Source organism: Ipomoea nil, unplaced genomic scaffold (assembly GCF_001879475.1).
Source record: "Ipomoea nil cultivar Tokyo-kokei standard unplaced genomic scaffold, Asagao_1.1 scaffold0188, whole genome shotgun sequence".
Taxonomy (NCBI): Eukaryota; Viridiplantae; Streptophyta; class Magnoliopsida; order Solanales; family Convolvulaceae; genus Ipomoea; species Ipomoea nil.
In genome coordinates, this window is record NW_017616616.1 from 2,680,815 (window position 1) to 2,696,141 (window position 15,327).

The 15,327-nt window shown below is 32.4% G+C and overlaps 2 protein-coding genes across 5 annotated transcripts; one reads left to right on the forward strand and one right to left on the reverse strand.

Moving 5' to 3' along the window:
• The first annotated feature begins 2,743 nt into the window (after positions 1-2,743).
• On the forward strand, positions 2,744-3,920 carry LOC109182730 (nucleoside diphosphate kinase 1). Its single transcript, XM_019332899.1, has 4 exons — positions 2,744-2,891; positions 3,000-3,048; positions 3,269-3,500; positions 3,588-3,920. The coding sequence occupies exons 1-4, from the start codon at positions 2,841-2,843 to the stop codon at positions 3,703-3,705; spliced, it is 450 nt and encodes a 149-aa protein (XP_019188444.1). The 5' UTR covers positions 2,744-2,840; the 3' UTR covers positions 3,706-3,920.
• A 251-nt stretch (positions 3,921-4,171) lies between these two features.
• Positions 4,172-9,457, reverse strand: LOC109182680 (ELMO domain-containing protein A-like). 4 transcript variants are annotated; one of them, XM_019332840.1, is made up of 10 exons: positions 8,937-9,457; positions 8,596-8,695; positions 7,991-8,100; positions 7,169-7,237; positions 6,957-7,072; positions 6,734-6,788; positions 5,583-5,703; positions 5,195-5,242; positions 4,967-5,061; positions 4,172-4,673 (listed from the first exon to the last, which is right to left on the reverse strand). In XM_019332840.1, exons 2-10 carry the CDS (start codon positions 8,693-8,695, stop codon positions 4,575-4,577), a joined length of 813 nt encoding a protein of 270 aa, XP_019188385.1. In that variant the 5' UTR covers positions 8,937-9,457; the 3' UTR covers positions 4,172-4,574. The 4 variants fall into 4 exon arrangements, with proteins under 4 accessions (XP_019188385.1, XP_019188392.1, XP_019188401.1 ...); XM_019332847.1 differs by lacking the exon at positions 8,937-9,457 and having other exon boundaries at positions 4,172-4,515; positions 4,546-4,673; positions 8,596-8,802; XM_019332856.1 differs by lacking the exon at positions 8,596-8,695.
• Between the last annotated feature and the right edge of the window lie 5,870 nt (positions 9,458-15,327).

The window sequence follows — 15,327 nt, forward strand, 5'->3', positions numbered from 1 at the left end:
TATTTTTTCTATCCTTTAATTATCATTTTATTAAAATCATTATATAATTAATTTAATGAATTTTTTTGACAAAATTAATTTAATGGTTGATTATATTTCAATTAAATTTCTATGAATTGTAAATCATATGTATGTACAAAATACATATGTTATTTGTGTATATATAATTTGATTATAATTTTTAATTATTTATATTTATTAATATTTTAATATTAGACATGAATTTTTGCACATCGCTTACAAAAATGATAGTTTGAAGATATATCCTATATGCCAACCTCATCAGGAAAAATAACAATTTCATATTGGATTTTGAGTGTTTGTTGAACAAATGGGCCTAAAATATAAGCCCATTTCAATGTATGGTGGTGAAAAACTGAAAATCACAAGTTTAAATGTAGAAATGGGCTTAGCTCATTCAACTCGGCCTAGTAAGGGAAGTTACGCGTACTGCCCCAAAATCACAAGACCTGTCCATAGGCCTATGTTAAATTATTTCAATTAGTAATTAGCTATGTATATTAAAACTGATGATAAAATTATAGAGTTGCTACTTGATAGAATAAGAAAATTTCTAGAAGTTTGTTTTCTCACGTGAGAAATAATTCGTTGCAATGATCATAACTTTTCAGTTTAACTTTCAATGTTAATCATTCATCTCAAGAAAAGCTAACAACAAACTATAATTGAAAATGATTCATTACCTAAAAATAAAACTTAATAGCTTTCATTTAAATAATAATAATAACTTTAAAAATCGATGATTAAAATAAAAAAAAATAAATGGTAATTAAATGAGTAAATCTAAAATTAACTCGACTCAAAAACTAACACTTTTTTTTTTAATTATAAGGAAGGGGATACCCAACATATACAAACTACTTGTCTCAAAGTGAGGTTCGAACCTATCACCTTCCACTTGAGGGAGTAACCTGATACTAATAGACCACAAGTCACTTGATACTTTTTTTTTTTGTTTAATTTTGCCTTGCGGACACGGCTTTTTATAAATATATATATATATATATATATATATATATATATATATATATATATATAGATAGAGAGAGAGAGAGAGAGAGAGAGAGGGGGGCGGAGTTTAAATTAATTTTTTTTTTCTTATTTTTTAAAGTGAGTGAGCCCCCTGTTAGTATTTTTCCACAAAGCTTGTCTAGCTACTAAGCTATATATCCAGAGAGGATGGCATGAGTACTGTGACAGCATTTTCCCCAAGGCCGTCCTGGGTAGATTTTAACCCCCTCCAGGTCGGACGCCGTCCTAACGATACAGTTTTGGATGATAAATTCGTCCTCATTATCATATTTGCCCCGGTCTTGAGCTGTGATAACGTTGATTTTGTTGGGTGGATTTCTACAGTATATATTACTGTTCTGAATGACCGACAATACTGGCGTTATTACCGTTCAATGCCGGAGCAAATATGATAATGATGGCTGATTTTTTTGAGAAGAAAAGGAAAGCTTAGATTAAATCATGATAAAGAACATTACAAATGAAAGGAGGGTTAGCAAACCATTCCATACGTTCAGACTTAGAAACACTCCCTAGCTAAGAGGTGGGCAGTCCAGAATGTGGGACTGTAATATCATATATGTACATATTATGTTTGAAATTTATTTATAGGCACAAAATATATTAACTGTAAGCGCATAATTATGTTTACTCTAAACATATAATTAGATGTTATTATGAACTATATGATCTACAAATGCTAGGTATACCCGGGTTCAAGGTATAATTAATTTGAAGCTATAATGCTATATGCCAACCTCGAGGAAAAATAACAATTTTCTATTGGATTTTGAGTGTTTGTTGAACAAATGGGCTTAAAAATAAGCCCCGTTTAGATGAGGTTTGTTTAACGGATTAACTATATTATGATCTCTCAATTATATTTAAATTTTGTTGTTACGAAAGCATTATCAAATCACACTCACACTATATATCAGTAGTTTCACATTCTCACAAGAAGTTGATTTTGAAGTCTGTCATCTAATTATTTCACATGTCTAATTGTAACGCAATAACACCTATGTAGCTTTCTCAAATGAGAGGTTACAAATTCCAGTGGAGGTACTAACTCTTTGTGCTTCAGTAAGTTGAAAAAATATATATGAACAGATACTACATTGTAATAGAGTTAGTAGTCCTCAAAAAAAAAAAATTAAATATTAAATTATTTCCATTAGTAATTCTCTACGTATAAACTATTAAAATTGTTGATAAAATTATAGTTGCTACTTGCTAGAATAAGAATATTAGAGCTTTGTGTTTCTCGCGTGAGAAATGATTTGACACAATGATCATAACTTTTCAAATTTATCTTCAATGTTAATGATTAATCTCTAGAAAAACAACATATTACAATTGAAAATGATTCGAAATCTGAAAATTTAATTTAATAACTTTCATTTTTAAAAATATTAATACCTTGTGGTCGAATGGTACCAAATTGAACTCCTACATGAAAAGATGTGGATTCGAGCATTGTAATAGGGTTAATAGTATTAAAAAAATAACATTAAAAATTAATGACTAAAATAAAAAATAAATGATAATTAAATGACATGTTTAGAAGGAGAGGAAAACATTTGTCAAATTCCACTTGTGACTGACGGCCCGACGTTGAAAATATGTCCAAACCGTTTGTTTTGGACAAACGGACCACAACATCGAATATTCCGCCGCGGCTGCTGGGTTAGGGCTTCAATTTGTCCGCTGAGTATCACTATAAAATCTTACGCTGCTGCGCTCTGCCTCTCTCTCGCATCCACGTTTTCATCGCGCAGTAGCAGCTTCGCTTCATAGAAGACTCAAAAATGGAGCAGACTTTCATCATGATTAAACCTGATGGTGTCCAACGCGGCCTGGTTCGTTTTCGTTCTTCATTTACTTACTGTTTGTCCGAGGAAAAGGAGCAATACAAGTACTGTAGTGTATGTAATTGATTGCGTTTTCGTGTTGTTGTTTTGGTTCAGGTTGGTGAAATCATTGGTAGGTTTGAGAAGAAAGGTTTCTCTCTCAAAGGTAATAGATTTATGGCTCTTTGATTTGATGCTCTTCCTTTCTGTCGGCTTTGAATTGTCGGTTTATATTGACAAACTGATTTAAGGTTGTTTGTGGATCTATATATTCGATTGTTGGCTTAGTGTTCTGGTTTGTTTCTCAGTATGAATAGTTAATTAGGGCTGGGCTGTTTTTTGTTGATCTGAATGAGTGTGTGGGTTGTGAATATATGGATGTGTAGGTTTGAAGCTCATCACTGTTGATCGTGCTTTTGCCGAAAAGCACTATGCTGATTTGTCTTCAAAGCCATTCTTTAATGGACTTGTTGAGTACATTGTTTCTGGCCCTGTTGTGGCAATGGTGTGGGAAGGAAAGGGTGTGGTTGTAACTGGCAGGAAGATCATTGGAGCCACAAACCCCTTGGAGTCTGCTCCGGGCACCATCCGTGGTGACTTTGCTATCGACATTGGGAGGTATATACTTACTCCCTTTCAACTCATCTCGTGTTCCTTTTATGGATGTGGTTCAAATTGTTGTGTAACACAAACTATTATGTGCAGGAATGTCATCCATGGTAGTGATGCAGTTGAGAGTGCAAGGAAGGAAATTGCCCTTTGGTTCCCAGAAGGTGTTACAGCATGGAGGAGTGAGCTTCACCCTTGGATCTATGAGAACTGATGATATTTCTCAGCTTTAGTAATGGCTTGCCTGTTGTGGTTCCTACTTGAAAGAGTTTCTTAAAGTTGTTGTGTTTTGTTTACTTTCTATAGTCTTCAAGCAACAGTCTGAGGTTTAAATTATGGCAGAAACGTTATGCTAGAATGTATTGTCGTTGTTATTTTGGTATCTTTCTCTTCAAACATGCTTATTTTAATAAGAATAAACTATAATCTTCAACAATTCTACCCCCAAGATTTTAGGTTGTCACTAATCCCCAAAATGCTTAAACAAAGCACTAGAGACTGATGGCCAATGGGCAGCCCAAGGTCTCAGGTTCAAATCCACTCCATTGTGACATGCAACAACTAAGTAAGGGTGCTCATGATGGTGTGTTACCTTAAGGACTAGTCTAGAGAGGTATCAAAAGTAACATGAATATCTTGTGAATGTTAACATAGGTTTATGTGTTGAGTAAGATTTAGGTTACTCAAAATGCACAAAGTGCATATTCTTCAATCATGGCAAACCATTGGCTAAGAATCAGGAAAAACAGTCCAATTTGTATTTGAAGAGGAGCATTTTTGTGTAGCAGCCACAAGCTCAATTACAAGAACCTAATGAGTAATAAAGAATGTGATGAAGAAACGTGTCATTGACAACAAGCACTATCCAGTCAAAATAACTCGTGAGTAGAGAAACCTGGAAGCTGGAAACTGCAACCAATGAATGCCGCGTGTAATGTATGTTTTGCGAATGAAAACCACTCACGTCTAGACTGTCAGCAGTACAAAACTATTTCACTGTCCGTACATGGGGAAATCTTCGGATCTTCCAGCCATGTTGTGTAACCGATTTCACTTTTAGAATGTCAGCAGAGTATAAAACTATCAAGTGAGTAGGCTGTAAGAGGGCAAATCTTCCAGCCGTGTTATGTCTTCTAGTAGAAGTTCCTTTTCTAGCTGCCTCCGCGTAGCCTTCATGACTGACTGAATAAAAAGTAGCCAAAAACAAACTTGGTACAGGCCTCTATATTGTGTAGATATATCACAAGACATGGTGGATGCAGATCATGTTTAAAGTAATTCTAGGCACCTCTTATTTTCAAAGTAACAAACTAGTACAGTTATGTATGCTATTCAACTGCTATACCCAAACTACCACTTTTAATTTAAGTATATAAATGGCAGAAGCTACCACATATGCAGTTTTAATTAATGAATAATGATTGCTAAGAAACTACTTAACCCAAACAAATCTCATAAAAGTTGAAAGCACATACATTGAAATCCATATATGATGCTCGCATGGAAAGCCACTGGTGATCCATCAACTTGAAAGTAATACAATATAGAAGATCAAATGCTGATTCATTCTCTGTTAAAAGGATAAAATGAATTAAAAGCACACACACAAAAAAGAAGAACAAGAAGAGAAACCACACAAAGTTATTGAAATTATGCAAAAGCAAAGTCACCATTAGGACCATGAACTACACTCCAATATTTACCTGCAAGAAACTTCAAGAAGGTTGCTCCAACCAGGTTTCGAGGTTTTACTGCAGAGGCAACACAAATTAGATAATTGAATCCACTAATTTCCCAAAGGAGCCTAGAATACATTTGGATGGTCTACACATTTATACAAATATGAGTTTCATGACTAGTGAGTGGTTTCAGAAATTTCAGATGAGAAAATTCAATTTACTGAAGTAATCATTAGTCACAAATTCACCATGCATGAAAATTTGTATTGCTTAGAACTTTAGAAGAAAATTCACACCTTTTAAAATGCAGAGTGAAATAATTCAACAAGTGCAAGATAGAATGCACATGAAAACAGAAGGGTTTTCCAAAAAATGAGTAGCAGCTACAATCATAAAGAACACAAACTTATACCTGCTTCTAGATCTAACATCTGGATAAGCATGAATGTGATGTTGACACCAGCAACAGCAAATGGGTATTCCCACATGGACCGGTCGCCTTCCCTCTTTTGAAGAAGATCCTGGAAGGAATTCTGCAATATAGCACCAGGAAGCAAAAATTGGGAATTATTAATAGAAAAGAATCATGGTATACATGTACAGATAAATTCAGTTACTTAAGCTTAAAACCTGTACTATACTTACATATTGTATACATTGACTTTTTGAAAAAGTAGGGTAGAAAGGGAAGACACTATACATGTCCAAGACTCACATGTAACAATTCATAAAAGAACATAACAGTAAGACTGAGAGTATACATTCCAAAGCCACTATGATAGTTTGGTTCATACATCACTTAAAATCCAGAGTTTCCTACTTTCCTGATATAGTTATTATTAACTTTAGATCAATACTATCATTATCCTCCTCCTTCACGATAAGATCTTTTATTGATTTATTTATTCATTATTATTTTTTGCTACAATGATCTAACAACACTTAAAATCATTATAGAGATTCTGAAGAGAAACAAGACAAGGACCAAGATAGGGCAAACAATGTACAATATCATTTTAGATGCTCAGACATTAACAGTTTCAAACTCTAGAGCTACTTGTGTCTTAAAGAAGAAACATACACTTCATGTAGTTAAAGATGATCAAATGTTACGAAGGACAAAGACAAACACTGGCTGCCTGCCAAGTGCCAACCTTCTGTGTCTAGGAAGAACAAGGAACTACAAGTCGGAAACTGATTTAAACATCTTTTTGGAAATCTTTACTGGAGCAGAAACAATAACAATAGTTAATCAAGACTTGCATGGCTGAGAAGTCAATTATCAATCACATATTTCCCTGGAGTAAAAGAGCAAGTTCAATATGAAAACATTCTAAAACATTTTCCCAATTATACAAGGAATTGGTTCACATTCAAAAAGCAACATTAACACTGACTGCAAACCCATAAAATGATTGGAGAAAAAGAAGCATTTGGCCATAAATCTAATTCAGCCAAGTGAAGTTTTGAGTCAGAAACACACATGAAATGAAAAGTTAATTTTCCAAGTAATCTGGAGATCATCCACCAAAAGAGAAGGAATAACAGTTGGAGAGGACTTACCGGAAAGTTGTTAGCAAAATATAATAAGTTTTCCAGGGATATAAATCCACCACCCCTAAAAAAAAAAAAAAAAACAACAACAAATCATCAAGATTATAAGTAGCCCAGCTAACAAGACCAAAGACAATAAACACAACTAAAATAAGCATTCAGAAAGAGTAATAGCCAATTAGCCATGCAGCAAGTCAAATACACTTCTACAGTCAGCAGAGTGCTGATATACCTAAAGTCAGTAGCTGGATCTTTGCCTTGCCAACCCATTTCCTTCCACTGCTCAGATATTAGGTCACGTAGTTCCTCTTCAGGAAAGGCAGCATTCCACAAAGCCCTTAAAGCTGACTGTTGGAACCAGGAAAAGCAAGCAATAATGATGGGGAATATCTGTACAACTCTGTAGCTGTTTAAATATTTATCATGCATTGTTAATAAGTGTACCTGATGTTCTGGAATTGACCTGTCATAAGAAATATCCATACGACTCTGTAACCTCTGCAAGCACTCTTCCTGGCATCACCAAAGTCAGTCAACATCATAACCTTAAACCCATTGCATATCTAGTGAAACATGTAATTCAGAAAAAACAGACACTTGACAGACTATTCTAGCACATATAATGGCACTTGTGAAAGCATGTGAAATGATCATCTATAAATATGCATTACACATATTAGACTTCCTATGTGTGTGTCTGTTCATGTGGGCATGCATGTAGCATGTCACACATTCTAGAAACCTGACTAGCCCCAAATATTTTAAATGGAATGAGAACACGGACACTTGCCCCCACTCATTTTGGAATTTAAGCTATATTACGAACATTTATAACAAATTCTATTATGTACCAAAAAATTCCGTAACAATGTTCCCCAATCCACCACTAAGCTTTAGAGAATATTCATATTAACAAGTGAACCCACCCCACAACTCATTCAAAATCCAGGATGCACCCCTAATGCAAACATCTAAATTGTTAATAAAGGTTGGTTTACTTGCTATTTGAAAGTATAATAAAAAGCAATCACTTGTGTAACCGTCAAACTGATCACATTTGACAAAGAATAAAGTGAGAAACAAGTTCAACCACAATCAGGAGAAGTGCCCAGAGAAGGCCATCATGTATCATGTATACAAATAAAATGCCTAATAAGCTGGGGTAAGCAAATGCAAACAACTAGATACTAGGATGTATTTTATGGCCATTATTAATACCATTGACAAAAACAAGAAACCTAGGCTTCATTGGCTCAATCATAATACCTGAGCAGGTGTTAAATTAAATGAGGGGCGAGCATCACTCTCTCTTGCCTGAGCACATATACATGAAAGCCCTCTGCCAAGCCATGCTGCAGATCCTGCTACAACCTCCGCTGTGGCAAAAGAAAATAATTGGCTGAAGGAAACCACCAAAATTTTAGATACCAACATCAACTTGTTCCAATTCATCATACTAGACAGTGATAACTTCATTGTTAGAACTAAAAAGAAAAAATATATATAAGGAATTCTATTATAGGTTAATTTAGCAACTAAATAGCATGATCCACCCATCCACCAAAAGAAAATCCACAGAATTCATAGATTACATGAAGTGCATTGATATAATACTATCTAGAAGTGCTCAAAAACTACTTGTGTCATAGAATCTAGCAACTCGAAAACATATCATGAACCACTTCTAACCAGCTAAACAACGAACATCCTGATGCAAAACTCCTGGTCGACAATCATCAAAGCAAGTCCGCAAGCAATCTATCTGACCATTCTCGTCAGTAATAAATAAGAACGAACCCCTCAGGGCAACAACGACAATAAACAACAGAAATTCAAATTCAGAAACCGGGGATAGCAAATAGCAAACTCACCGCAAATGTCAATGCAATTAGGCATGAACCAAGCTAATTTCCAATTCACAGATCCAAAGCTCGCATCAATTAGAGACACCACACAACTAGTATCTAACATCTACAGACACAGAGAAAGAGACATAGAGAGATACCGCACAGACCAAATAGCTACTGTAGGTAGATACGTAGAGAGAAATGTCAACTACGAGATATTTTATCTTAATTTATTTTTATTTATTTATTTACCTACTTTTCTGTTTTATCACTTGTATGCTTTCCTATAATTTTCGCTTTAAAAAAACAAAAAACAAAAGTAATTGTTAGGCGAAAAAGGATAGAGAAAGCCGAAGAGGACGAACCAGAATCTGAATGACAAGTGTTGCTCCTATCAAGGCCTTGCGAAATTCTCCTTACCGCCACGAAAGATCCTCCTCCTTTCTCGTCCATTCACTCACATAATCTCTCTCTCTCTCTCTCTTTCCACGGAATCAAAATTCGAGCAATGAGAGGCGATCTACAATGCGGCGAATTCGAATCAGGAACGCGAATTACAGACGCGAAATGCGCGATTCCCGCCTTTGTGTTTTTATGTGCTCAAGATCTGGAATTCGAACAAGAACGCCATATCTGATCCTCTCTCTAACTCCGCGCGCGTCTGCTTATTATGTAAGCGGTTGATAAGTATCGCTGAGTATATGTAGGAGCTAGGAAGGAGGTATATACTCAGTTTCTCTCTCTAGATTTTCGGCATTTATGCTTTGTAGAATGTATTTGCTCTGCTACCGAGTACCGAGTGGGCGGGACGACGACGCAAGGCAGCGCTGCGATGTTATTCTCTCACTACTTTGCTTACGTGCGTGACTGCGTGTACCCGTCATTGTGAAACTGTGAAAGAGTCACGTGCATTTCTATTTCCTTTTCCCAATTAATTTTTTTTTTTTTTTTTGCAACCCAATTAATTCTTCATTAGTAAATTATATTATAAACAAAATTCTAAATTGAATTATAATAGCCACAATATGTGAGTTATATCTAAAATGAGGTGGACTAATTATCATGATTTATCATTTTACTATTTTGTTAAACTGAAGTATGAGACTTTGATGGATGAAATTTTACTTTTATGAACAAGGCTAAATTTGAACTTGTCTCCTTTAAGACACTAATTAGAACACGTTTACTAATTAGAGAATTTCTTCAGTTTTCATAAAAATTAAAAATTTTGATAATAAAAAATAGAAAACATGTTTAGTACACAGTTTTTTATTTTGAAAATTGAAAACAATTTTCAAATTTTTTTTAATGAAAAACATAATCATATATCATCTATTTTGTTATATATCACTATAATCATGTTATCAATGTCATCTACTTGCATATTTATTCATTACTATAATTACATTTATTATCGTCTTATTTTATTTATCATCATCTTTTATATTTTATACTCGCAGTTACTTAGCTTATATAACTAATTACATAGTATTTCAAAAACATTTTTTAATGATTAATCATTTAAGTATTACACAAAATAGACTTACCACTTTCTACTTCGATACTTTTCTTTCTTGTCATTTTTCTTACAATATTTCATCCATTAATCATTCTCTAAATCGATTAAGAAACAAGATGTGTTAGGGTTAAAGATTAAAAATGTAATATTTTTGACATTATTTGAAATTGTATTTAAAAAGAAAAACATATAACCATTACTAACAAAACTAATCCAATTTTCTATTTAACTACTATATAAATTCTTTGTAGAACATTACTTATTTAATTAATTTGTAATCTAGTTACCTACTTATAGATAGTTTGGTAGCTAGTAAAGTACAATAAATAGTGTGATAGATGGTTTGGTAGTTAGTAAAATACAATAAATAGTGTGATATGGTGTTGTTACGTTTCAAAATATATTTTACAAACTCTATATTTTATCATTACGATAATATATTATATTATTGTAATAAAAGTAAAACACAACTAATTTTCATAAAAATAAGTTCAAATTATATCAATTGACTAGCTTAGGATTAGAATATGTGCAAATTTAATGATAAATAAAATTTATTATTATCCCAATAAACATACATGCATGGTCTACTACATATAGTGATGAATATGAGTTTCATTATTCACAACTCTATGTTAGTCGAGTCCGTTATATATACACAATCTTTTTAAAATGATTTATCTCTTATTTGTGATTTGTAAATTATTACAAGAATAATATTATCAAATGTATATTCTTAAATAGTAATATAATTGTAGGTTTTCTTCGTCATCGAAAAAGAATATGAATATGAATAATACTTCCGATGTGCATAACATGAAATTTCAGTGACAATTATGGTATATGCTTGATTACATGGTGCATATATGTTTTTTATTTTTTTTTGAATTCTATTGACTCTATTACAATGTAGTATCTGTTCATAACTACTTTCTCAATTCACTGGAACATAAAGAGCCAATAACGCTTCTACTGAAGCTCAAACTCACAAGTCACAACTTCCCATATATATGAGAGTCAAACCCGAATGTCATTAAACCACAAGATCTTGACAATACGAGTATTGATGGTCAAGACTTAATGATAAAGTTGCAGTAATTAATTAATTAATGCGAAGTAATAATGGAATGTTTGCTTTAATTTAATGAATAAAATATAATAATAAAATAAAATATAATAATATGGACTCATTTTTGTGTGATCAAAATTTGAATTGATGAAAATCTAAAGAACAATCGTTCACATGGGATGTTGGCAAAGTTAGTGGTCGCTTGGCCGCCGACCATGTGTGATGGGGAGACTACTTCATTGAAATGGTTTGACCCTACATGCCCCTAACATCATGTTTTCACTTTTAGCATCAATGCCTTATGATTTAAGCAAAAAAATAAAAATTTAAGTAATATATATTTCGAATTTAGTTTTTTTTTTTTAAAATGAATTAATAAGTTCAATGATGAAAATTGTTAGGGCGTGTTGATCCGATCAACTATGCATATAAATCATTAGGAATCTCAATTCTAAGTATTTTGAAGTTTGAATGTTATCTAGAAAGAGATTGGACAACTTGTTCAATTATTATTATTATTATTATTATTATATTATTGGAATTGATGATCATTATGATTTCTTAAGCTAATTTTTAATGAATATATTTAGAATAAAAACTCCTGCAAAGAGTGACAAAGTACTTCGTTATAAATTGTAAGGTAACTCATTTTCAAAACTTGAAACCAAAACGTCTAGTTAAGCTGGAAAAGACTCGCGTCATCTCATTCATATAACATATTGATAACTTGTTGTATTATTACCACATAATCAGTACAACTGCAACGATCAATTAATAGAAAGAAACATACACTTTTTTATTCTTTTATATTATATTATTCATTTCTTTATCAAAAAATTATTAATAATACAAATATAGTATTAAATTTTTTTTATCATATATAAAGAATTACTTAATTGAGATCAGACATCTACAACAATAAAAACAAATTACTTTTAAATTAATGGTTTTGTAATATGTATATAACTAAAGAATACTAAAAGGTCAAGATTGCTTCGAAGGAAGATTAAAAAAAGAAGAATTATTACACTCATGGCTGCATGCATGATGATCATCAACGACAAGCACTACCTAAGCGCCGCATGGGGTCGGTCTGAAAAGGTATGGTTTCTCTTTGCCTGTTAGGCACCTTTTCCAGCATATAGAATTATAGATATTATTTTCAAAAAAAAAAAAAACAAAAACTATAGGTATATTTTGTGAGGGTTTAATTTGGTCTCTTTTTTATATCTATTGCATGTGGTTTGGTGGTAAGTGATAGCTGACTGCAGAGGCAAATAGACAATTTGGTGGAAATTAGTTAGCCTTTTTTACACATGAGCTAGCCAATAACTAAAATGCATATAAAGAGGAGATATGGTCCCAAGGATAATAAGGTTAGAATAAAATTGTAATTAGTAAAAATTTATTAGTTATTTTTAAAAATATAAATATTGGGCATATGTTTTTGCGCATCACGTATAAAAAAGATTAGTAATAATAAGAAGAGGAAAAAGGATAAAGTTGTCATTTGTTTTTGGAATTTCAATTCCGTTGGTTGTGGAATGGCAATTATGATGAGGCTTAGGATTTGCAAATTCATGGTTAGAGGGAATAAAATTGCAATTTCTTTCAACCACACAATAGAATTGTAAATTCCATAGAATTTGGTAGAAATAGAATTGTAATTCCTTCATACCAAACATCCTATAAAATGCTTTTTAAGTGATAGATCGAGTAATGGTTAGAATCTCACCACAAATCGTTCAGAGATGAGTATCACCAATTTAGTATGAGATTCGGGTGGAAGAACATGAGAAGAATATTTTTAAGTACCATTTCATATTTTTTTGTCGAAATCCCATAACAACATGCTCCCAAGTTTCTATACAATTACTAGTTATCACACGTGCATTGTGCGAATAATTCAATGCCCAATGTTTATTTTTAAATTAGTGTTTTAGAATTTATCAAAGTATCATTCAGTTTCCTGTCGTATATCAATTTAAGATTATCAATTTTTTCATAAAAGTAAATATTTCAAAAATTCATAAGTATAACTTAACAGAAATAATGTTGGATTAATTGGTGCAATAGCAATTTTAGAGGGAAGCATCATCACTGGACAATACCCAAGCATAGTTTTTGCCACATAAAATCCTATTAATTGGCGTGACTCATGCTTCATTTTGTTGCTATTTTCGCCAGAAATGAATTATTGATTTGATATAATCACATGTTGTGATCCACTACAATTTTAGTGTTTTGGTGCAGTGCACCTTAAAAAAACAAAACCAAATATTCTTTCCGCCAAAAGACAATGATAATTGACATAGTTTCTCATAATATGTTGAATATATACTTTGACCCTGTTTGGTTTAATAGTTAGCTTATCAGCCAATAAACTTTTTGTAACAACTTATTATTGCTCTAAAGTGCTAAAATTCAAAAAGCTACTCAAAGTAGCTTTTCTTATCAGCTTTTTGATAAAGTATTTTGCATATAATCAACTATCAGCTAACAGCTAATTTACCAAACACTATTCTACAATCAGCTAATGTTTTCAACCAGTCAAACCCACTAACCAATCAACTAACATGTATTTACCAAATACCCCTTTTAAATTAGGTGTGTCCCTTCATCAATGCCCAATGCGTGATTTTAATTAATTGACCAAATTCCATGTCAAATTGTATATTGTACGTATTTTTTAATACACTCTAATATATTCATAGTATGTATATGTTTAACACTTATGTCAATTTTGGTTGGGATGGAGTTCGAACCTAAGACCTTCATTATGAAAATCAATAAGTTAAGAATAAGAAATAGTTAACAAAATATTCCGTTACTAAAGTTTACGCTGACGGAATACAAGGGTATTTAAGAAAAATAAATAATATAATAGATGGTAAAATAGAAAAAAAAAATACTAAAATCAAAATAATATGAACCATTCATTTCAACAAACAATTACACCAACGGCTTAACTTTATTGGCTCTTATTAGGTTTGTATATATATTATACCTCTTTCCTCTTGTTGGTGGCAAATTAATGTGAATCACATGCCAAAACGACGTCGTTGAATTTTATGAGTTAGAATAATGTACATTATGTGTTAGAATAATGTATTTTATGTGTGGTAGAATAATGTACATTATATGTTAGAATAATGAAACTTTTTGGGTAATATAATGTATTTTTATGAATTAAAATAATGTACATTATGCTTAAAATAATTAGCATTATGAATTATAAAAATGTACATTACAGCAAGTCACGTGAAAAAGAATTACATGAAACGATGTCGTTTTCGGACTGAACCACGATCCATGCAATAACTATTGCTTGTTGATTAACTGGGCCATTTATAAGGAATGGCCCGATCCATGACATCTTAGTTTCCCAGCCCAATTTGATCGAAGCAGCTAATAAGACCAAAGTGTCAGCTTGAGCAAATTATATTGTCCACCGTGGTGCATAATCGATTATGCGTCGAACTTCAAAACGACGTCGTTTTGTTTAATGAAAAGAAACGGTACCCGTTTCGCGTTGTTTCGTAAAAAGTAACTCTGTTATTCACTTTCATTTTGTATATACTGCAGTTTCAGTTCAACACAACTACAGTTTCATTTCGATATAACTATAGCTTCATTCGACATTTATACACTCAAATATGTGAAAATGTTATTTAATTTTATTTTAAATACACTATAGTTTCATTAAAACACAACTACATGATTATTTCGATATAATTACAGCTTCATTGCACAATACACTCAAATATGTGAAATGTTATTCAGTTTCATTTTATATACTATACACTCAGTTTCATTTCACTACAACTACAATATCATTTTGATATAACTGCAGTTTCATTCGATAATATATAAAATAATACGTGAGGTAGTGTCGGTTTTGACATACTATTGTGTCAGTTTAGATATAGGGTAGTTTCAGTTGGTAATTAACACACCAAAAAATACACTCTCCGTTTATATAACGGCACGTCATTTCTTTACTTTAAGAAACGGTGTCGTTTTGACCGCGATCCATGATATAACTACCGGTCAGCTTGTTCTCCGATCCCAAGTTCCAACCATTCGAGGAAAAGATAAAAGTAAAAAAAAATCTCCTTCCCGCCAACTATTCTAACGGTTCCAACTTCCAAGATTCCCATTTTACCCT

What these genes read in the sequence shown, in the direction of transcription:
- LOC109182730 (XM_019332899.1), top strand. Translation starts at nt 2,841, where the DNA reads ATGGAGCAGACTTTCATCATGATTAAACCTGATGGTGTCCAACGCGGC. An exon ending in GAAAGGTTTCTCTCTCAAAG is followed by an intron (nt 3,049 to 3,268) that starts GTAATAGATTTA and finishes ATGGATGTGTAG; the next exon opens with GTTTGAAGCTCATCACTGTT. An exon ending in TTTGCTATCGACATTGGGAG is followed by an intron (nt 3,501 to 3,587) that starts GTATATACTTAC and finishes TATTATGTGCAG; the next exon opens with GAATGTCATCCATGGTAGTG.
- LOC109182680 (XM_019332840.1), bottom strand. Translation starts at nt 8,695, where the DNA reads ATGTTAGATACTAGTTGTGTGGTGTCTCTAATTGATGCGAGCTTTGGA. An exon ending in TAATTGCATTGACATTTGCG is followed by an intron (nt 8,101 to 8,595) that starts GTGAGTTTGCTA and finishes CTTTTGCCACAG; the next exon opens with CGGAGGTTGTAGCAGGATCT. An exon ending in GATCCAGCTACTGACTTTAG is followed by an intron (nt 6,789 to 6,956) that starts GTATATCAGCAC and finishes TTTTTTTTTTAG; the next exon opens with GGGTGGTGGATTTATATCCC.